The sequence below is a fragment of the Bos grunniens genome, chromosome 13 (assembly GCF_055505025.1).
Source record: "Bos grunniens cultivar Pamir isolate PY7600 chromosome 13, Bosgru_T2T1.0, whole genome shotgun sequence".
NCBI lineage: Eukaryota > Metazoa > Chordata > Mammalia > Artiodactyla > Bovidae > Bos > Bos grunniens.
The window spans coordinates 20,949,886-20,972,301 of record NC_141177.1 but is presented as its reverse complement, the minus strand read 5'-3'; the positions used below and the strand labels follow the sequence as shown (position 1 = coordinate 20,972,301).

General features: G+C 46.0%; 2 protein-coding genes across 2 annotated transcripts in view; both read left to right on the top strand.

Moving 5' to 3' along the window:
• LOC147360395 (short palate, lung and nasal epithelium carcinoma-associated protein 2A-like) overlaps nt 1–22,416 on the top strand; it is a 43,943-nt gene that overhangs the window by 4,389 nt on the left and 17,138 nt on the right. The window contains exon 3 of the mRNA XM_086335176.1: nt 2,507–2,611. Within this exon, the coding sequence (XP_086191302.1) occupies nt 2,507–2,611 (105 nt within the window). The remainder of the gene's footprint in view (nt 1–2,506; nt 2,612–22,416) is intronic.
• Nucleotides 1–22,416, top strand: part of LOC147360396 (short palate, lung and nasal epithelium carcinoma-associated protein 2A-like) — a 61,500-nt gene that overhangs the window by 25,891 nt on the left and 13,193 nt on the right. The window lies entirely within an intron of this gene.

The following is a 22,416-nucleotide window of genomic DNA, read 5'->3' as shown; positions in this document are numbered from 1 at the left end:
CCTACCTGACTTCAGGCTCTACTACAAAGCCACAGTTATCAAGACAGTATGGTACTGGTACAAAGACAGAAATATAGATCAATGGAACAAAATAGAAAGCCCAGAGATAAATCCACGCACATATGGACACCTTATCTTTGACAAAGGAGGCAAGAATGTACAATGGATTAAAGACAATCTCTTTAACAAGTGGTGCTGGGAAATCTGGTCAACCACTTGTAAAAGAATGAAACTGGAACACTTTTTAACACCATACACAAAAATAAACTCAAAATGGATTAAAGATCTAAACGTAAGACCAGAAACTATAAAACTCCTAGAGGAGAACATAGGCAAAACACTCTCTGACATACATCACAGCAGGATCCTCTATGACCCACCTCCAAGAATATTGGAAATAAAAGCAAAAATAAACAAATGGGACCTAATTAACCGTAAAAGCTTCTGCACATCAAAGGAAACTATTAGCAGGGTGAAAAGACAGCCTTCAGAATGGGAGAAAATAATAGCAAATGAAGCAACTGACAAACAACTAATCTCAAAAATATACAAGCAACTCCTACAGCTCAACTCCAGAAAAATAAATGACCCAATCAAAAAATGGGCCAAAGAACTAAACAGACATTTCTCCAAAGAAGACATACAGAGGGCTAACAAACACATGAAAAGATGCTCAACATCACTCATTATCAGAGAAATGCAAATCAAAACCACTATGAGGTACCATTTCACGCCAGTCAGAATGGCTGTGATCCAAAAGTCTACAAATAATAAATGCTGGAGAGGGTGTGGAGAAAAGGGAACTCTCTTACACTGTTGGTGGGAATGCAAACTAGTACAGCCACTATGGAGAACAGTGTGGAGATTCCTTAAAAAACTGGAAATAGAACTGCCTTACGATCCAGCAATCCCACTGCTGGGCATACACACTGAGGAAACCAGAAGGGAAAGAGACACGTGTACCCCAATGTTCATCGCAGCACTGTTTATAATAGCCAGGACATGGAAGCAACCTAGATGTCCATCAGCAGATGAATGGATAAGAAAGCTATGGTACATATACACAATGGAGTATTAGCCATTAAAAAGAAAACATTTGAATCAGTTCTAATGAGGTGGATGAAACTGGAGCCTATTATACAGAGTGAAGTAAGCCAGAAGGAAAAACACCAATACAGTATAATAACGCATATATATGGAATTTGGAAAGATGGTAACAATAACCCTGTGTACGAGACAGCAAAAGAGACACTGATGTATAAAACAGTCTTATGGACTCTATGGGAGAGGGAGTGGGTGGGAAGATTTGGGAGAATGGCATTGAAACATGTAAAATATCATGTATGAAACGAGATGCCAGTCCAGGTTCGATGCACAATACTGGATGCTTGGGGCTAGTGCAATGGGACGACCCAGAGGGATGGTATGGGGAGGGAGGAGGGAGGAGGGTTCAGGATGGGGAACACATGTATACCTGTGGTGGATTCATTTTGATATTTGGCAAAACTAATACAATTATGTAAAGTTTAAAAATAAAATAAAATTTAAAAAAATTGAGCAGGACAAAGATTTACTGTAAAAGTTTCTGTTTCAGGGCTTATAGTTCATCGAGAAAATGGTATGCTGAAGAAATTGAGAGTAACCTCATTAGGTAATGGATTGAAATTAATTGATGTGTTTTTTAAAAAATCTAGAAACCAATGTGATATTGTAATTTTCCTCCAATTAAAAATAAACTACTTCTAGTAAAAAAAAAAACAAAAACAAAAAACTCATGGCTAACAAAAGAGAAAACAGGGTGGAGGATAAATTATGAGTTTGGCATAAATATACACATACTGCTGTATATACAATAGACAACTAACAAGGACCTACTATATAGCACAGGGAACTATACTGAGATATTTTGTAATAATCTATAAGGGGAAAGAATCTGAAATAAAAATACCTCTATATCTATATATATCTACATCTCAATCACTTTGCTGTACACCTGAACTTAAAGAAAAGTGAGCATGTTAGTCACTCAGTCTTGTCTGACTCTTTGCAACCCCATGGACTGTAGCCCACCAGGCTCCCCTGCCCATGTTTCTCTAGGCAGGAATGCTGGAGTGGGTTGTCATTTCCTTCTCCAGAGGATCTTCCCAATCAGGGATCAAACCCGGGTCTCCTGCATTGCAAGCAGATTCTTTACCCTCTGAACCACCATGGAAGCCCCACACCTGAACCTCGCACAACATTGTAAAGCAATTATATATCAATTTAAAAGAAAATTCACCTCTGGCACATATTCACCCTTGGAGTCTTGAGGAAAATCACAGCTGTCTGATCCTCAGTCTGCCATGCCATCCAATGGAGAGAATCCAACCCCTGAGCACGGCTCTCATGAAGACCAAAGCAGACAAGGTCCATGAGGCTCAAATGCTCAGCACAACACTGACACAGAGAGGAGCCCAGCAACGGCAGTCAAGAGAAATGACAAGGGTGCATTGTGGTTTTTGCACAGGGTGAAAATAAGTAACCTGCACATCCTGGATATCACATTAGAAGCGACTTGTGGAAACAACACTGAAGTGAGGATCCCCATCACTGCTGACATCAACGTGAAATTGTGAGTATGGCTTAGAATCTGCGGTTTGGGTAATGCAGTGCGATATGGTCAATGAATCTCCAATCTGGAATCAGGCACTTTTCTTTGCCTCTGCCTTAGTCTCCCCATCTGTAAAATAAGGAGGACTTTGTAACTCTAGAATCCTCACCCTTAAAATGTTCTTAGAAACTTTGCCCATAAACAAATCTCTTTTGAAAAATCCTCCTTGAAATATATTTCCAAAGTCAAAACACTTATCTAATTATAAAATTTGAAAATTGAGGAGACATGAACATTTATAACTCTTTGACAAAGTTTCCTCCAGCATCATTTTGTCTCTCAAGATTCTCTTTTTTTTTTTACTTTAATAGAAAATTATTTAATTAGTATACATGTGTTCCCCATCCTGAACCCTCCTCCCTCCTCCCTCCCCACACCATCCCTCTGGGTCGTCCCAGTACACCAGCCCCAAGCATCCAGCATCGTGCATTGAACCTGGACTGGCATCTCGTTTCATACATGATGTTTCACATGTTTCAGTGCCATTCTCCCAAATCTTCCCACCCTCTCCCTCTCCCACAGAGTCCATAAGACTGTTCTATACATCAGTGTCTCTTTTGCTGTCTTGTATACAGGGTTATCGTTACCATCTTTCTAAATTCCATATATATGCGTTAGTATACTGTATTGGTGTTTTTCCTTCTGGCTTACTTCACTCTGTATAATAGGCTCCAGTTTCATCCACCTCATTAGAACTGATTCAAATGTGTTCTTTTTAATGGCTGAGTAATACTCCATTGTGTATATGTACCACAGCTTTCTTATCCATTCATCTGCTGATGGACATCTAGGTTGCTTCCATGTCCTGGCTATTATAAACAGTGCTGTGATGAACATTGGGGTACACGTGTCTCTTTAGTGACCCAGAGGGATGGTATGGGGAGGGAAGAGGGAAGGGGGTTCAGGATGGGGAACACATGTACACCCGTGGCGGATACATGTTGATGTATGGCAAAACCAATACAATATTGTAAAGTAATTAGCCTCCAATTAAAATAGATAAATTTATATTTTAAAAAATCAGTGTACAGCGTGTAATGAAGAGCATGTGAAAATTATGTGGAAATACAATTTCTAAGTATTTTAATTACTTTGAAGGTACAAAGAGATAGGAAAATGAGGATGTGTAGAAGAGTCTTTATAAATTAAAGTGCACTATGACTTCATCATTCATTAGTTATGAGATCTTGAGATAGTGACTTAACTTCTCTATACCACATGTTTCCTCATTCTGAAAACAGAGATAATAATAGTGCTTTCTTCTCATGGTATTGCTATCAAGATTAAATGGATTAATTCAGGTAAAACAATTGTTTTGGAAATATCTAATGCAGCATTTTTCTCAAGAAATGTTAGATCTTATTTTTGTTTTAATCATTGGTATATAAATGATTACTATAGAAATTTCACGAGCCAAACCCTTGTGGCCAGGAGAAGAAACTCCTAACTCAAGAATATAGATTCCACAAAGAATACAGAAAATACGGACATTGTCCATGTGTTGTTCAGTCATTAAGTCCTGTTTGACAGACTTCAGTACACCAAGCTTCCCTGTCCTTGTTCAGAGAGATCCCATATAATGTCCACATAGAAGAGAGACTAAAGTGGGCAATGTGAAGGGACTTCTCCATCTCCATTCACTGTGAATCTATTTCCCTGCAGGCCTGTGTTGGGTGAGATTGTCAATTTGGTCCTCGAGTTTTGTGTCCATGTTGAAACTGATGAAGAGACTGGTGTCTCCCAGGTGGTCATGGACGAATGAAGGAATGATCAACACAGTATCTCACTCACCGTGCTGAGCAGGTCAGGTCCACACATCTCAGTAGAGCTGTGGGACCTCAGAGGGGCTGGGACCCAAAATTTCAGCCCTATTCCTTACCTGGGAAGAAGCATAGTAATGTAAAGAAGAGGAAGACTCTGGAGTCAAGCTAGCTTTGCCACTCCCTTATGGTTTTGTAATCAATTTAGCCTCTAGCTGCTTCAGCTTACACATCTGTAAACTGAGGATGGTAATAATACCTAACTCATAGCCTACTATGTTAGCCAAATGAGAAAATGAGTGTTGAGCATATAGGCTGCAACATACTAAGCTCTCAGGTAATGATAATATCCATACTGACTGAGACAGGAGTGTTGATCTCTCCGACCATGACTGTGAATTGCTGTATTTCACCTTCAACTTTATGTGTTTTGTTTCATGCTTTTTTGAAGTTACATTGTTAGATGTCTGCACATTTAACACTGTTATGTCCACTCGAAGAACTGACCCTTCTCATATTACATAATGTCCCTCAATAATAATAATAATAATAATAATTCACTGTGTTTACCTTCTTGCCTCTAGTTAAGAGATGGCAAGAGAGTAGTAAATGCCTACCATGGGCTCTAATTTCAGATTGTCCCCAAATCATCCTCTACCACTGAGAAATTCTTGAAATGAGATCTTGAAAACTTAATCCTCTCCATTTCAATCACTTATTTCTGGTAACCCACCAAATCTATGTCTTAAACTGTGTGCTTGAAAAAGCTTGTTTAGCCCAAGCAAGAGGGTGGAAGGAGAAAGGCTGATCCTGGTCATGGCTGGGAGAGGAGAAGTGATCTGGAAGCTGAAGGCTGGGGAAGGTTGGCCTTGGCAAAAACAAGGTAGAACCATGAGCAGACATCAGTGAATCCTGCCTCAACAAGGGATCTGACCACAGGTTGCCTAAGACACCCCTCAAACTAAAGATAGGCTCTGCAGCCTATTGTCGGAGAAGGTGATGGCACACCACTCCAGTACTCTTGCCTGGAAAATCCCATGGATGGAGGAGCCTGGTAGGCTGAAGTCCATGGGGTCGTGAAGAGTCGGACATGACTGAGTGACTTCACCTTCACTTTTCACTTTCATGCATTGGAGAAGGAAATGGCAACCCACTTCAGTGTTCTTGCCTGAAGAATCCCAGGGACGGGGGAGCCTGGTAGGCTGCCATCTATGGGGTCGCACAGAGTCGGACATGACTGAAGCGACTTAACAGCAGCAGCAGCCTATCATTACTTGGAAAGACTGAGATGTAAATCCAAATGCCTGAGCCCTGCTGGACCCTGCCTAGCCTATAGTCCCAGGGAAACCATCCTGCCTTCTTGGTCTCAGTGTCTAACTCCACTCTGCTTCTCCAAACACTCTTGGGGCCTTCTCTCTACTATGGGTGAAAACTCAGGCCCTCCCAGGGCCATCTAGGCTCTACCTGATCTGGGTCTACACCTTGCCCACTCTGCCCTAGATGTGCTAGCTTTTGCTCTGAGCCTCAGGCAAGCTCCTTCTACTCATGACCTGTACATGGGCTCCTCAGGCACCTGGGACACTTTTCCTGCATCCCATTTCCATGTTTGTCTCATCATTTGGGGTCTAAAACAAGGTACCTCCTCCTCTCTCTCGTAAGATTCTACTCTTCTCCTTCTGAGTACTTGTCACAAGGTATCATTATATATTCAATCATATGTTTACTTCATGTATTCCTTCAGCCAAAAATGTCTTGAGCATCTGCTCCTTGCCACAGCTACCATTCTGAACTCTGGAGAACTTTCTAGTGACTGAGGGCAAGGAGCTTGTTCTTGTGGAGCTTAGTCTCTGGAAAGAAGGGCAGACAGACAGGCACTCAGTCCAGCAGTAAAGAGCCCACAGGAAACTGTTCAGTTGCAGTCACCCCTGGGCAGAGCAGCACACCTAACAGGGCGCTATAACACAAAGCCCCCCTTAGGCAAGCAGTCACAAGGGCTGCCCTGAGGAGGGGACAGCTAGGCTGAGAGCGGAAGGTGGGAAGGGGCCAGGCTTAGGAAAATGTGTTAATATTGAGTTGGCCAAAAAGTCTTTGGGGTTTTTTTATAAGCTGTTACAGAAAACTCCAAATGAACCTTCAAGCCAATAATTAGCCAATATCCTAGGTACTACATTAGGAGTTGCTTGTGCTTTGTTTATCACAAATTCATCACAGTTGCTTTGTGCTTGGTTCTGGACACATAGTTGGTGTTCTCTAAATATGTGTTGATGAGTGAATGGATGACTAGGTGGATGGATGGGGGAAGGATGGTTGGATGGATGGATAGATGGATGAGGTCTCAGGATTGTCGTGAGCTATTGGTGTGGGCTGCTGGTCAACCATGGGGTTCTCAGTGACGAGCGCCTGGGTAGAGGCTCAAGTCACCTGACTTCAAGGTGCTTCACCTTCTGGCCTCCTCCCACTGCTCGCGCTTGGCTGCTCAGCCAACTTCACAAAGCTTTATCAATTCCTTCCCTTTTCTAGGCATATTGGGGTTCTCAGTGAGGTTGTGAACTTTGCAGTCAACCTTGTGAATGAGGTGTTGTCCCTGGTAATGGACTATGAGGTGAGTCCCCCACTCCTGGGGTGCAGATCCAGGCCAGGTGGCGGGGAGGGGTGATTTTCCTTGGGTAGGCTGCACTCTCTGGGCACCTACCTTTCTGGAGGGCCAATTTCCATTTGGGCTGTGAGTTGCTACCTACCCCCCTTCACTTAGCCTGGCCTTGGGAGGAGATGAGCAGGGGCCTGACCTGAGCTGAAATCACTGGATCCCACTCTTGAACCATTTGCCATACACATGAACTGCCAGCAGGCCTTTTAGCTAATACTTTTCTTGATTCAACACAAATTTAACACATTTAAATACAAAACATATACATACCATAGTTCAGATTCATTTGTATCATATAAAAATACCATATATACCATGTGCCCAAAATTCCAAAGATTCTGTATTAGTCACTCTGGAAGGGGGCTGAGAATCTAGATTTATTAAAAAAAAAAAAAAAAAAAAGTCTTCCATGTTTTCTGTGATTTATTGAACACACGCTCAAAGTGTGTTCCTCAGACCAGCATCACTGACCTTCCTTGGACACTTATTAGAAAAGCAGACTCTTAGGTCCTACCCCAGACCTGCTGCTCAGTAATTTACATTTTAACAATATCTCAGGGAATTGTAGGCACACAAAATTGTGAAAAACACAAAACTACTTCTCTATGGTTCCCAGGGCCCCATTTAACTCTATAAAGTTTCAGAGTCCAGTGGTCAAGGTTTCTAAGAGCATAGGGTTCTGGAATATTAAAAGCCTAGATTCTTCCAGGTTCTCGGATTCTAATACTCTGAGGTTTGAGGATTCTAGTGTCCTCTGGTTCTCAGATTTGGACCTTCTAGGTTTCCACTGTTCTAGAATCCTAAGGGTCAGAAGTTCTGAGACCTCCAGTACTGAGCATCTCGGTGGGTGGCGGGCAGGGTGCTCATAGCAGGTAATAACCAGTCCTCTTCCTTTCCCACCTCTCCTCTCCTTCCTCACCTCCCAACCTCTTTCCTTCCTTCCCTCTCTCCATTTCTCTCTGTGTGTCTCTCTTTCCCTCCTTGTGACTCTCAGCTGTGCCCACTAATCCACAGCCTCCTTGAAAGCCTGGATGCAGAGTATGTTAAGAACCACATCGGTAAGTCACAGCCTGGGGAAGCAGGGAGGGGGCTCCCTCTGCAGCCTCACAGCGGGGCGCATGCCATGCTACGCCTCTAGCACTGGCAGGTCTGGTCAGGGGACCCTGTAGAAGCTGCAGACCCTTCATCCTGAGCAAGTCTGGACAGTGTGGCTAGGGGTGGTCCCTGCAGACTGATGGCCTCTGTGGTCCTCTGAGAGCTTCTACTGCCCTCCTTTGTCAAGTCTGCAGAACCTACTGCTCAGAATGATGTGAGAAAGAGGACAGGCCAGATCTGGGTTCAAATCCTGGATTGGCTACTTGGCAACTGTGGAGTCATCAACTGGCTCCGCCTCTCTGAGTCTTGGGTCCCTCCTAGATGAAAGGAGATTGTAAATGCTGCCGAGATGATGAGTGGTTTTAAAGAAAAAGCAGAAAAAGCCTAATATCCAGTAGGTATTGTTAAGAAACATGTCCCTTCCCTTTCCCTCCTTATGGGGAACTGTGGCTTTACCTGAGCCCTTGGGGGCTTTCCTTGACCTGGGTTTCTGGCATGGTTGGGGTTGCTGGGGCTCTGGGTAACAGAAGCTGGGTGAATGACAGTGTTAGAGACCTGAAGACAGTTCTTCTAGAAAATAGCCAAAGGCCCTGGTCCTTGGGCAATCACTCTGTGCTTCATGTACACCATTTCATTTGATCCTTGCAATGATCCTGTGGGGGTGAGTAGTAGCATCATACCCATTTTTTCAGAAGAACTAACGGAAGCACTTCATGGGGAATAGATGGGGAAACAGTGGAAACAGTGTCAGACTTTATTTTGGGGGGCTCCAAAATCACTGCAGATGGTGATTGCAGCCATGAAATTAAAAGACGCTAACTCCTTGGAAGGAAAGTTATGACCAACCTAGATAGCATATTCAAAAGCAGAGGCATTACTTTGCCAACAAAGGTCCGTCTAGTCAAGGCTATGGTTTTTCCAGTGGTCATGTATGGATGTGAGAGTTGGACTATAAAGAAAGCTGAGCACTGAAGAATTGATGCTTTTGAACTGTGGTGTTAGAGAAGACTCTTGAGAGTCTGCAAGGAGATCCAACCAGTCCATTCTAAAGGAGATCAGTCCTGGGATTTCTTTGGAAGGAATGATGTTAAAGCTGAAACTCCAATACTTTGGCCACCTCATGTGAAGAGTTGACTCATTAGAAAAGACCCTGATGCTTGGAGGGATTGGGGGCAGGAGGAGAAGGGGACGACAGAGGATGAGATGGCTGGATGGCATCACCAACTCAATGGACGTGAGTTTGAGTGAACTCCGGGAGTTGGTGATGGACAGGGAGGCCTGGCGTGCTGCAGTTCATGGGGTCTCAAAGAGTTGGACATGACTGAGTGACTGAACTGAACTGAACTGAACAGAAGCACAGAGAGATGGAGTGACATGCAAGAGATCCATGGCAATCAGTTGACTGGCTGGAGGGTGTCAGTCATTGGTGTCCGATTTCTATTCAACTTTCCAGAGCTGGAGTTGAGAACTGCTACTGAATTCTTTCAGATGAACTTCAGGAAGCCCAACAAAGAAAGTGAAGAGCACAGATGAGGAAAACCACTGCGATGTCCGCCTGCTGATGAGGGCTGTGCTCACCGCCCTGGGCTAAGAGAGGATGAGACCCCACACACACACAGGGGCTAGAAGAGAAGCAGAAACAAGCTTGGCTTCTCTTCTTTCTCTAGTGGCAGACTGAGCCCAGATCTTGGTCACAGACTGAGTCCTCACCCTTAATCACACACCCAGACTGCACCTGATTCTTCTGCCTGACTGAGCCCAAAACAGTCAGACTGAGCTTTGACTCCAGTAGTTGACTGAGCCCTGACACTGGTCACAAATAGAGACTCAACCTACATCTCAGTCTGATCCATGATCCTTATCATATTCTGAGACCTGTACCCTTTTCCCTCTGGGCCCTGATCAGTCTTTTCACATCGGCCATTGTTGCTGAGGTGAGGGGGTGGGAGGGTGAGGGGATGAGGGGGCGTCAGTGCCAGGTGCCAGAAGGAGACCCCCAAACCACCGGTGCCAGTCCTTCCCCGAGCCTCAGAGCTCACAGGGTTTGGGGAAAGTACTCCTGCAGCCATGTCTGGTGAACACAGGAGCTGGTAAGAGCCCCAGGGTGTCCATGCATCACAGTGGGGTCTCCTTCCAGATTGGTTCCCGGGGATGGGACTGAATCCGTCTCCCTCTGGGACGGTCAGTGCTGCCACCATCCCCCAGGAGTGACAACTGAGCCCAGTCAAAGGACACTCTCGGATACTCCTCCTCACAGTCCGGACACCCTATGCTCGTCACCCTCCACCCCCAGCAATAAAAAGCCATTTCTGCACCTCCTGTGTGGTCCGTTGCATTCCTTCCATTGGGATTTCAGGGAAGATGAGGTATGGGCAACCAAGGCAGCAGAGACCTGAATCCAGCGCTGGAGGGGAGTTTGGGGATTATCCAGCCCCACCTCCTTGTCTTACAAACATGAAAACTGAGGACCAGGATGGGCAAGAAAGTGACCCGAGGTCATGTAGAGACAGCCTCACTCTGCTTCTGCTACCATCACCACCATGCTGGAGAGTTGTCTTTGCCAGCACACCTGACCTCATGACTTCCTGACAGCACCTTGCTACCAGGAGACACCACTCTTGTTCCCATTGTACACATTAGGAAACTGAGGCTCATAGAGGACAAGTGATTCATCGAGTAGCAGGGTAATTCCAGGGTAGCCACTTGCAGGACTAGGATTTAAACCCACATCTATGGGACTGATTGCTCAGGGAGGTGACCCCATCTCCCAGCACTCAGCCACCTCTCCTCAGGCCTCAGCAGGTCCCACTGTCCTGTCCTTGGTCTCTTCTGCTCAGGACTGATGAGGTCCTCTCGTGGCCCTTCTGTTTCTTCAACATGTAAGCACTGAGTTTCCCTTTTGCCTTGCAGTGGGAGGCACAGCACCCCTTACAGCTGTGTCACCTCTGCTGAGGACTGACCCAGGCTATCACTTCAGTGACCCCGGCCTCTGCTCTCCAGGAGCCCGTCTCACTTTCCTGCCAAGAGGCCCAGGGAACATTTGCCCATTTTGCGAAGGAGCCATCTCAGTGCTGTGCGCAATTCTGTGAGGGAAGAACCACTGTCGTCCTCGTGGGAGACTCAGGTTAAGAGAAGCCAGGGTCACACAGAGGCCTGCACGAGTGGCTGCTTCTTTAAAGGCCTTCTGTCTGAAGGATGCCATGCAAGGTCAAGTAACCCCAAGGGGCCCTTCAGTCCCTGAGGCCACATGGGGGCCTTGGACCAGCCTTCCTGAGCTCTTCCAAGAGGACCTCAGTTCAGGCTGTGCCGGGGATGCTGACACAGCGTGAGGTTAGAGGTTGGACAGAGCTGAGCTTGACTTAGCCTCTGCCCTTTGCCAGCTGTGGGATCTCAGGCAATTTACAAGAACCGCAGTTTTCTCACCTGCCCCATGGAGTTAAAAGCAAAACCTCCCCGTTGACAGTCATGATGATTAAATGAGTCAATGTGTGTAAAATGCTTAACCAGAGTCTGACACTGGTGAGTACAAGATGAATGTCAGCCTCAACACACTGGAATTAGTGTCAAATGGTGTTGAGAAATCCCATATTCAATATTTATACACTGTATATCAATTCTGATTTCTACTGAGTGACTCTGTGAATGGTCTTTGGAGGTGTGGCAACTGAGTCTCAGAAAGGTGACGTGACTTCCCCAGGGCCACACAGCTGGTCAGAGGCAAAGCTGGATTTCATTTGAAGTCAGTCTCCTCCAGAGCTGGTTCTCCCCCTACTGGCCATAGCAAAGGGATGAGAGTTTTCCTCTCTGTCTATACTTTGTGACAATCCCAACTCCCACAAAAGTGCACAAGGAGGTCTCACAATTCAGGACTTCTCTTGAGCAGTAGCCCACTTGGGTCAGGGCTGAGCCTTTGTCCAGGCTGTTCCATTCCCCTGGTCATCATTCCTTCTCTTCCTCCAGCTTCTCAATCCCCCTCAGCCCTCTGACTCTGCTCAAGAGCTGTCTCCTGGTAAGTGAGGGCCACTCCTCAATGTTCCCCCAACAATGAGACCATGTTTTCCAGCTGGTAGGTCTACCCAAGCTACCTCACCATCATTGTCCCATACAGACAGAGGGTTCAGGAAGTTCAGCTTTCATGATTATGGTTTACACTTTTTTAATACACTTTTTTCCATTTTTGTGAGAAATAATTGACATTCATCACTGTATATGTTAAAGGCAAGTTTTATTTCTGTGTATTAAGAAATTATTTTGACAATAGGTTAAGCTAATATTCATCTTCTCATGTAGATGCAATAAAAATAATGAAAAAGAATAACACTTTTTACTTGTGATTAGATTCTTTAGGATTTGCTCTCTTAACCACATTCCTGTATATCATAGATCATAACAGATGTATGATATACAAAAGATGTGTGATGTTACACACATATATCATAAAGTGTTAGCAATAGTCATCAAGTTATGCAATACATCCACAGTACTCATTTATTTAGAACCTAAAATATGGGAAGAATAGCAATAAATGCCTACATTAAGAAGCAAGAAAAACCCAAATGAACAACCTACAACTATACCTTAAGGGACTAAAAAGAAGAATAAACTAAGCCCAAAGTTACCATTGAAAGAATACAATAAAGATTACAGCAGGAGTAAATGAAATAAAAAGACATAAAGAATATAAAATATTAACCAAAATATTAATAAAACTAGTATTGGTCCTTTGAAAAAAAAATTGAAAAATCCTTGGCTAGATCCCATGACTCACAAGGGGGCTATAGGTCTTCGCATGTTTCCTGATTCTGCTTTGTCCTCAAAGATAGAATTTAGACATAATTATATGCCAAAGTTCACTAGAAAAAGAAGCCATAGGAAGGGGAAGAGTCAATGTATCACTTTAGTGCCTTGATCCAAGTGTGCCTGAAGCCCTCCTTGCCAGAAATGTTCCAATTGAAATACAATTCTGGCTTCTTATTTTTTATTTTTGTTGAAGTCAGTTTGACTTGGATCCTGCCATTCAAATCCACAGGAAGTCCTGACAACATATGTGTAGACTCATGTCTTCCTCCTCCATTCTGACATCTACTCGAGGGTCACACGACCACATTGGAAACATAACAGATATCGAAGGCACAGGAGAGCTTAGAGGTCGTCATTTTCACCTCTTTGCTTAAAAGTCTAGGGAGACTGTAGCCCAGAGAAGGAGAAGGACTCATCTAAGGCTGCTCGAGACTTGAATCCCACTTATTTTCCTCTTTCTCTTCACATATGTTAGGTTTCTTAAAATTATCTACTTGGGCAATAGCCTTTTACCATAAAGATTAAGCAATATCACCTGATACGTTTGCTTAAACTTTAGATGCTGAGCCTCTTCCTAGATACTTAGGGTCAGGGGTGCCTGAATAGTCTGGTCCCATAGTGTCTGGCCAGAAATGGAAACAACTGGAATAGGTGGCCCAAAGGTACTTTCAACTTTGATTTCTAAGAGCTGTGACCGCCCCCCACCCCCGCCTTCCTCTTGAACTTCGACTCTGCCTAGACAAGACCCTCACAACCCTGTGTGCTTCTCATCTTCATCTTGTTTCAGCTCAACAGGAATCAGACAGAGTGTGTTACTGTCCTCATTTCTTGGCTGAGGGGTGTGATGCTCAGAAGGGGAGGATGAATTGCTCAACGTTAAAAGATGGGAAGGGGCAGATCTGGAGAGTGCTCCCAGTTCTGCATCTTCTCCCATCGAGATCAACTGTTCCAGCTCACAGCCTTTGGAAGCAACCGTAAGTCACAGTTGTTGACCCCAGTCCAGCACCCAGGAGGGGCATACAAATGGCTGGCCCTGGGTTTGGCATTGAGGGTCCACTTTCACCATTAAGGAGGCAGGGAAAAACCCCTTTTTCCAATTGAGGATACTGAGGTCCAGGAAAAGGAGGTGAGTGGCCCAGGTCTCACAAGGACAGGGCCCAACATTTTGCTCCAAAGGGATGGACCTTTCATCCAGATCACATCGAGGCTGCCCGGTGGGGCAAGAGAATCCTAGGCTTGAATATCCTGTTTATTCCTTGACCTCTGTTGTTTGAGTTGGTTGTTACACTTGATGCATTGGGCCCCTGTCAACCCGGAACACCCGGTCCAGGATGCACAGATGGATGCCCGCTTGGAATCAGCTGGGAGCACTGGTAGAGAGCTCTAGGTCATCCAGGGTCCATCTCCTCTGGTCACCTTCCTACATCTGAAGGAACCCAATGAACACTGCCAAGACAAAATAGGTGCAGGGCTGGAGGCTTGAGGAGCTAGCTTTCCTCATCCTGACTGTGGTTCCGACTTCAGAGCACAGAGAAGGGAGAAAGTGGCAGCCCAGGTGCCCAAGCCTGGGGTTGGGACATGGAGGACCCATCCAGCAGATCTTTGGACTGTCAGCAGACCACCATCCCCACTGTCTGTGCCCAGTTCTGCAAGCATCAGGGATCCTCCTTCCCTTGGTGTGGGGACAGAGGTGTGGGCTGTGGGAAAATCTGGTGAAGAGAATTTTTGGCCTCAGGATCATAGCCCAGTGGTTGGAGAGTGATGGAGTGACCTCAGATCTGCTGGAGGTCCCAGGCTTTAGCTTCCCCACTGTAAATTGGCTAAAACTACATGGTACCTGGATCCCCCTGGCAAAAAGATACAGAAGAAGTGGTACTCAGATCTCAGCTCTAGGTTCGGGCAGACTGGGTTCGAATCCCCTCATTTCCTGTTGCTGGATATGTGGACTGAACATGGGACTCCTCTCCCTGAGTCTCAGGTCCCTTCTCTGTGAAATGAGAGTTAGTATGGGGCTCTCCCAGAGAAAGCAATGGCACCCCACTCCAGTACTCTTGCCTGGACAATCCCATGGGCAGAGGAGCCTGGTAGGCTGCAGTCCATGGGGTCGTGAAGAGTCGGACATGACTGAGTCACTTCACTTTCACTTTTCACTTTCATGCATTGGAGAAGGAACTGGCAACCCACTCCAGTGTTCTTGCCTGGAGAATCCCAGGGACAGGGGAGCCTGGTGGGCTGCCGTCTATGGGGTCGCACGGAGTCGGACACGACTGAAGTGACTTAGCAGCAGCAGCAGCAGCATGGGACTCTCCGGGCTTTCCAGGTGTCATTAATGGTGAAGAACCTGCCTGCCAGCACATGAGACATAAGAGATTTGGGTTTGATCCCTGGGTTGAGAAGATCCCTTGGAAGGGGGCATGGCAATCCACTCCACTATTCTTCCCTGGAGAATCCCATGGACAGAGGAGCCTGGCAGGCTACAGTCCTTAGGGTCACACAGAATCGGACACGACTGAAGCCACTTAGCACTCACACACTTGGTATTCTTCTCCATTGTATGCTGAGAAAATGCATTTGGATAATGTGGGCAGGCCCCTGATACACGGCTACAGCAGTGATGATGATATTATAATTATTCCTTGTGTCTGATCGCTTCACTCCCCTCTACTTCAAGTCTCCCATGTGTACATGACCCCATTGCACAGGGTTGTGGAGAGAATCAAGTGAGGAGATTAAACATCTCATATGCTTTATGCTTAATCAATGGCAACCACATTTCCTATTTTGTGTGCTATAAAGACAGCATGAGCTAGATGGGCTCAGACTTCCAGTAGGCCTCTGTCTACAAATTCTGGTTCCCATGGTGACTGGTGTATAGTCTTTGGAAGGTGCGGTTCTTCACTAAGCCTCAGTTTCCCTTCCAGGCCACTTTAGAGACTCTAAGAACTATGGTGTCAAATACACTTCATTGATTGTAGGGACTGAATGGGGCTTTCTGCAGAGAAGCCCTCCCAGGCAGTCCTGGGCTTGGAGGGCAAGATTGGTTAGTGATGCCTGCCATGGTTCAGGAAGGGAAAGTGGAACAACCGCATGTTCACCAGGGCAGGACCAGGTCATATCTAATGGTCCCTGTACCTGTGAGGGCACATGGACACCACATGGTCATGGAGGTTGAGACTCTGGGACCTGCCTAGTGCTGTGGTATGGAGGAGGGACCCTGATCTGGGTTCAGGCTTGGCCCAGTTTATAACCTGCTTTGTGACTCTGAATAAGAGTTTCATTATCTCCTGGGTCTCGGTTTCCTCTAATTACAAAATGAACAGTGGTTCCCTACTAGACAGCTGACCCCTTGGCACTTTGAGAGGTGGTCAGGAATAAATGGGCGCTACTGGCTACATTCCCACCAGCTGGAGCAACATGCATAGGGGAGAAACCTCAGCAGCCAAGCCTACACCCTTAGCCACTACACATACCTGTGGTCACCTGAACAGGGAGGGACCAGACAGAAGGGAGGGGTGGATCTTAATGCAGCAAAACTTCCCAGTGTTTGGGGAGAGGCAGATGTGCCTGGAAAGTACTTGAAAACAGCAGCATGGCTCTCCAGGGAAGTCACCCGTGGGCAGGGTCCCCGATCTGTGTGTTATAATAACAGCAACAATAACATGTCACAGAACATGTGTTCATCAGCTAAGATCACAGGCATTGTTATGACACAGGGGACACATCGGGGAACAAAAGAGAAAAGGTCACTGCCCTGTGGGGCTCCCAATCCAGTGGAACAGCAAGGAGAACACATTTCTAGGGATAGGTGTCCAGGTTTATACATGCTAATGTGTGTACGCTTCAGACCGGTTCAGTGATGTAGGTATATCCATTGTGCCCAGTTTATAGGTGAGTAAGCTGAGTCTATGAGAGGGAGAGCTCACAAGGCAGAGCTAGGATTTGAACCAAGACCCATCATACTTTCAAGAACTGCACACACTGCCCCTTGTCATTCTCCCTATTTTCCTGGGCACCTAAATGCTACATTTGATCACCACTCAGTACTCTTTATTGCAGTAATAGTAATGACAATGATCTCTATTATTCATGAAGCACCTTATCTAGCCAAGGATAGGCTGTGATCTCTACTGACATTTCCTCAGATACCTGAGCAGCTCTTCTAAGGTAATTAGGACTGCAAGGAGATCCAACCAGTCCATTCTGAAGGAGATCAGCCCTGGGATTTCTTTGGAAGGAATGATGCTAAAGCTGAAACTCCAGTACTTTGGCCACCTCATGCGAAGAGTTGACTCATTGGAAAAGACTCTGATGCTGGGAGGGATTGGGGGCAGAAGGAGAAGGGGACGACAGAGGATGAGATGGCTGGATGGCATCACTGACTTGATGGACGTGAGTCTGGGTGAACTCCGGGAGTTGATGATGGACAGGGAGGCCTGGCGTGCTGCGATTCATGGGGTCGCAAAGAGTCGGACACGACTGAGCGACTGAACTGACCTGACTGATGACATTCTTATTCCAGATTCATGTTAAAAAACAAACAAAGCTCAGAGATGTTAAGTGTACTTGACTTCTGTCACACAAGCAACAAAGGAAAAGTCTGGGATGCACACCCAAGGCTGACTAAGAGCAAGTGTACTATGCTATTATAAACAAAATGTATGAATGTCTAAATGTGTACACTTTATTAATAAGCAATAAAGAAAAATGCTTCTGCAGGCTGTAATAAATAATTGTTGAGCATCTGCGTGTCAGGTCCTGGGGATGATGCCCTGTGGTCCTGGTTCTCATGGCCTCAGAGAGTAGGCCGTTATCTCTGTGCCCAAGGAGCTACTGGGATTCCTGCAAGGCAAGAGCTCCAGGTGCGCCATCTGGTAGGAGTATGGCAGGTAGCCCCAGATGTTCCTGATCGCCTCTCAGAGCCCTGAAGTGTCAGCTGTCCAGCAGAGAACCACTGCTTATTCTGTAACTAGAGGAAACGGACCCTGGGAGAAAATTAATGTCTTGCTCAGGCTCACAAAGCACGTTTTTAACAGAGCCAAGACTAGAATCCAGATCTGGGTCTCCTTTCCCTTCCTCCAGCTCCAGGCAAGTTAGGGTCCCATCCTCCCTGGACATGTGCTGTCGATGTACCCGGCACTGGCTGCAGGGACCTTAGAGATGACTTGATCCTGCACTGGGAAACATGCAGTGTGTCCACTCTCTCCTCCTGAACTTGTGGCAGACATCATCCAATCAATCCTTCCCTCCAAGCCCAGGGGCTTCCTGGGAGGGCATCTTGGCCGAAAGCTCCATCCAGGCCCTACAATCAATGAGAATCCTACTGAGACTCCCTAACTGGACTCGAGGGGAAGCTGGAGCAGAATGAGGAAATATATGTGCCAAGGGCTATATATCAGCACCCAAGCACGGCAGAATTTGTGAATATAGGTGCCCTGTAGATCTAAGCCCATTCAAGCTTTTTTAATCTTTACAGAAGACAAAAATAATGAATGCAGTTGCAATTGATTAAGGATATTAGCTGCTTAATCGACCCACTACAGCCTCTCAATGACCCTGTGCAGTGGGGTATTAAACAGATGAGAAAGCTTAGGTGGAAGGGAGTGAGGTGACCAGACACCAGCAACAATTGTAATCATCACCATCACTGTAGCAACTGTCTGTCAGGGGCCTACACACATTACCCCACCACTTCTCACAGCGCCCCTGGGAGGAGAGGCCCATAGTTAGTCCCATTTCACACTTAGGGGACCTGCAGCTCAGGGAGATGAAGCTCCTTGTCCAGACCACACAGCCAGCAATGGGCAAAAGGAAGATTTGAATCCAGTCTGCCCAACCCCAGAGTTGGGGTATTGTAATTTCCATTTTGCCACTAGACATGGAGTTGTCTTGCATTTTACAAGAGGCAACTGAAGCCTGGGGCCAACACCAGGTCTGGACTCACTACATCACACCGGCCCCTTGGGCTGTGTTCCTGAGGTGGAAAAACTCTCTTCACAAAATTCCTGCACAGCCCTCAGCTCTGTGCCCACAACCTGGGGAGTAAGGGCCTGGACGTTTGCAGAACTAGGCACAGACAGCCTGGGAGGTGAGTCTGCTGACCAGTCCAAGGCTCAGATGGATGGGGTCCTCTGTGTCCCGGCTCCAGGCTTAGGCAGCTGCCCTGTGCTCGGATGATGGGACCATAGTCAGCAAGAGGAACACTAGCTACCCACGCCTCTGGTCCTACCCCTACCTTGACCTGGCCGTGTTCACGTCAAAGTGTTACAGGTTCCTGCTGAGGTGCAAGTAGGTGATCGGAGGAGACTTACCCTGAGTGACCTGGAGCTCTACTGGTGCTCCCAGCCTAATGCTATATGGGCACTCATCTGTGCTCCCTGGACCGAGTGTTCCAGGTTGACATGTGCTCAATGCACCAGGCATTACCACCAACTCAAACAGCAGAGGTCAAGGAATAAACAGGGTATTCAAGTGCAAGGACTTTCCTGCCCCACCGGTTGGCCTCAATGTGATCTGAGAGAAAGGTCCTTCCCTGAGATCGCAAATGCTGGTTCCTGTCCTTGGGAGACTTCGGCCAGTCACCTTCCTTCCCTGAACCTCAGTTTCCTCAACTAGAAAATGGAGCTTTCCAAACCTATTTAGCGAGCTGTCTTGAGCACCAACGGTGAAAGTAGTCCTGCAGTGCCAAGCAAATGGCCAGGTACTACCCTGGACTTACTGGGGCCAGAGTGAGACTCGCTGCTCCCAGAGGCTGAGAGTTGGAACAGCTGATCTCAATGGGAGAGGATGCAGAACTGGGTGCCCTCTCTAGATCTGCCCCTTCCCATCTATTCCACCCTGAGTAAGTCATCCTTCCCTTCTGAGCCTCACTTTCCCCTGGTTGCTCATGAGATGAAAAAGCAAGGTGAAGCAAGATAAGCACCTAGTGCTGTGCAGTCGTGTCCAGGCAAAGGTGGGGTCCAGAGGATAGTGCTAGGATCACAGCTCTTAGAACTCAAGGTCAAAAGTAGCTTTGAGCCACCCTAGTCCAGTTACCTCCACTTAGAGAGGAGCTTGGGCATCTACAGCTTAAGCAAACTTATTTGATAATTCTATTTAATCTTTTCTTTTTTAATATAAATTTATTTATTTTAATTGGAGGTTAATTACTTTACAATATTATATTGGTTTTGCCATACATCAACATGAATCGTGTTCCCCAATGTTCATCGCAGCACTGTTTATAATAGCCAGGACATGGAAACAAACTAGATGTCCATCAGCAGATAAGTGGATAAGAAAGCTGTGGTACATATACACAATGGAGTATTACTCAGCCATTAAAAAGAATACATTTGAATCAGTTCTAATGAGGTGGATGAAACTGGAGCCTATTATACAGAGTGAAGTAAGTCAGAAAGAAAAACACCAATACAGTATACTAACACATATATATGGAATTTAGAAAGATGGTAATGATAATCTTTTCTTTTAAAAATATATTGCCCAGGTGGAAAACTTCAACAGAACTAAAACACGTGAAATGGAAGAGGAAAATAAGTGAGGTTCAATTCACGTCTAGCCTTGGCTGAGTCCTTCTCTTTCTCTGGACCATGGGTACCCCAATCTTCCCAGCAAGGAGGTTACATTGAACTCTAAGGTCTCCTGTGGCTTTGATGTCTGTTACATTTCCAGTGTGGTAAGTTGACCCTGGAGTCGTCACCTAAAGGGAGGAGTTGATGTGAATCTATAAACGTGTTAAGTCAGGACTTACTGTGAGTTTGAACAGCAGGACCCAACTCACGCTGGCTTCAAGAGGAGAGTTCTGTAAAGAGGGAATGATCTGTGCAGAGGGCCAAGGCAGCAATGATGTTGATATTTTTCTGGAAAAGAAGGAAGACAATAGAGCCATGGAGAGAGAGGTAGGCGCGTTTGGGGTGGCAGTGAGTAGATGACACAGGGGCTATGATGGGGACTTCAGTTTAAGGTGAGAGCTTTAACTTCTGGCAGCTGCATTGAGAGTAGAGGGGTTGGGGGCAAGTGTGCAGAGGGATACTGCATATATGGGCATATATATGGAGGCAGACCATATTCACTCTCAGGAGAAACTCTACTGATTTAATGGAGTGGGCAGATGGGGGAGGGTGGGTCCTGAGCAAACTGTCGTTGCAAATGTTTTTCCTGAGGCTGGTTCTACTGTGAAGGATGTTATGGAGAGCACTTGGACACAAGAGAAGGTTTGGGAAGAACGACTTCACTGGTCACTGACCCTGATGCTACTATGGGCCGCAAGCCTGGCCCCATCTCTGTCCCTCTCTTACAGGCTGACTGCTTTCCCTCTCTGAGCCTGAGTTTACAAATGCTGATAAAATTAAGCTAGATGATCACTATGGATCCTTCTGCCAGAATATTCTCCAATTCATCCATTCACAGTTTTAGCCCCAGCCCCAACCCACATGGCCACCATGTTGGTATCTGGAGGCTCCATGAGAACCTGCTCTTAGTCTTGGAACAAAGTCCTCTCCATAGCCATCCAATTCAAGCATCCTGGCTGACTTTTGCTTTGGAAGTCTCTCTGTTCACTCTGGACAGAGCTTATTTTCACTGGAGTCTCCTTGGATGGCTCTGGACGCAGAGCTTGTTTCCGGAGGCAGCCTCCTACCCCATCGCCATTAATATAAAAGAGCCCTCAGCACCCAGCAAAATTCCAGGAGACTGCGCAGGGGAGCAAGGACTTTGTAAGTATTTTTCCTCAAACCATGAATGGTGGGCTCCACCTTAATGTCACTCCACATGGAGGCCTACAGAAGGCATTGGGAAAAGAGGCATAGAGATTAAATTAACCCCTCAGTTGTGTTTGACTCTTTGTGACCCCATAGACTGTAACCTATCAGGCTCCTCTGTCCATGGATTTCTCCAGGCAAGAATACTGCAGTGGTTTGCCATTTCCTTTTCCAGGGGATCTTCCTGACCCACAGATGGAATCTGGGTCTCATCCATTGCAATCTTTACCTTGAGGCACCGGGGAAGCCCTTCCAAAGGCTCTAAGGGCAAGAGGCAGAGGGGTGGGGCCACTTGAATTAGCTAACTTTGAATGGAGCAAACCAAGAAATAGATTCAATTAGGAGAAATGTCAAATTGATGATGAATGCAGCATCATGATATGATACCACTTATTTGTTCATACTTTTGTTTGGCAGACTTTATTTTGTTATACTTACTAGCGGCAGTTTTTTACTATGAGTTGGGAATTCAACTCCTTGTGAAATAAGTCACAATCCCTCCTCTAAGGAATTCACAGCCTGGTGGGAAAGGCAGCCAAGTTGTCACTAATAGGGACCCAGGACTCTTAACAGTGAATAAAAGCAGCAAGATGGTGGAGTGGTGACACCTAACCTAGTCTCTGGGGAGAGTTCAAGAGGACATGATGTCCTGCTGAAGCTGGAAAGTCAGTAAGAAGTGATACAGCTAAAAATGAAAAGAAGAGG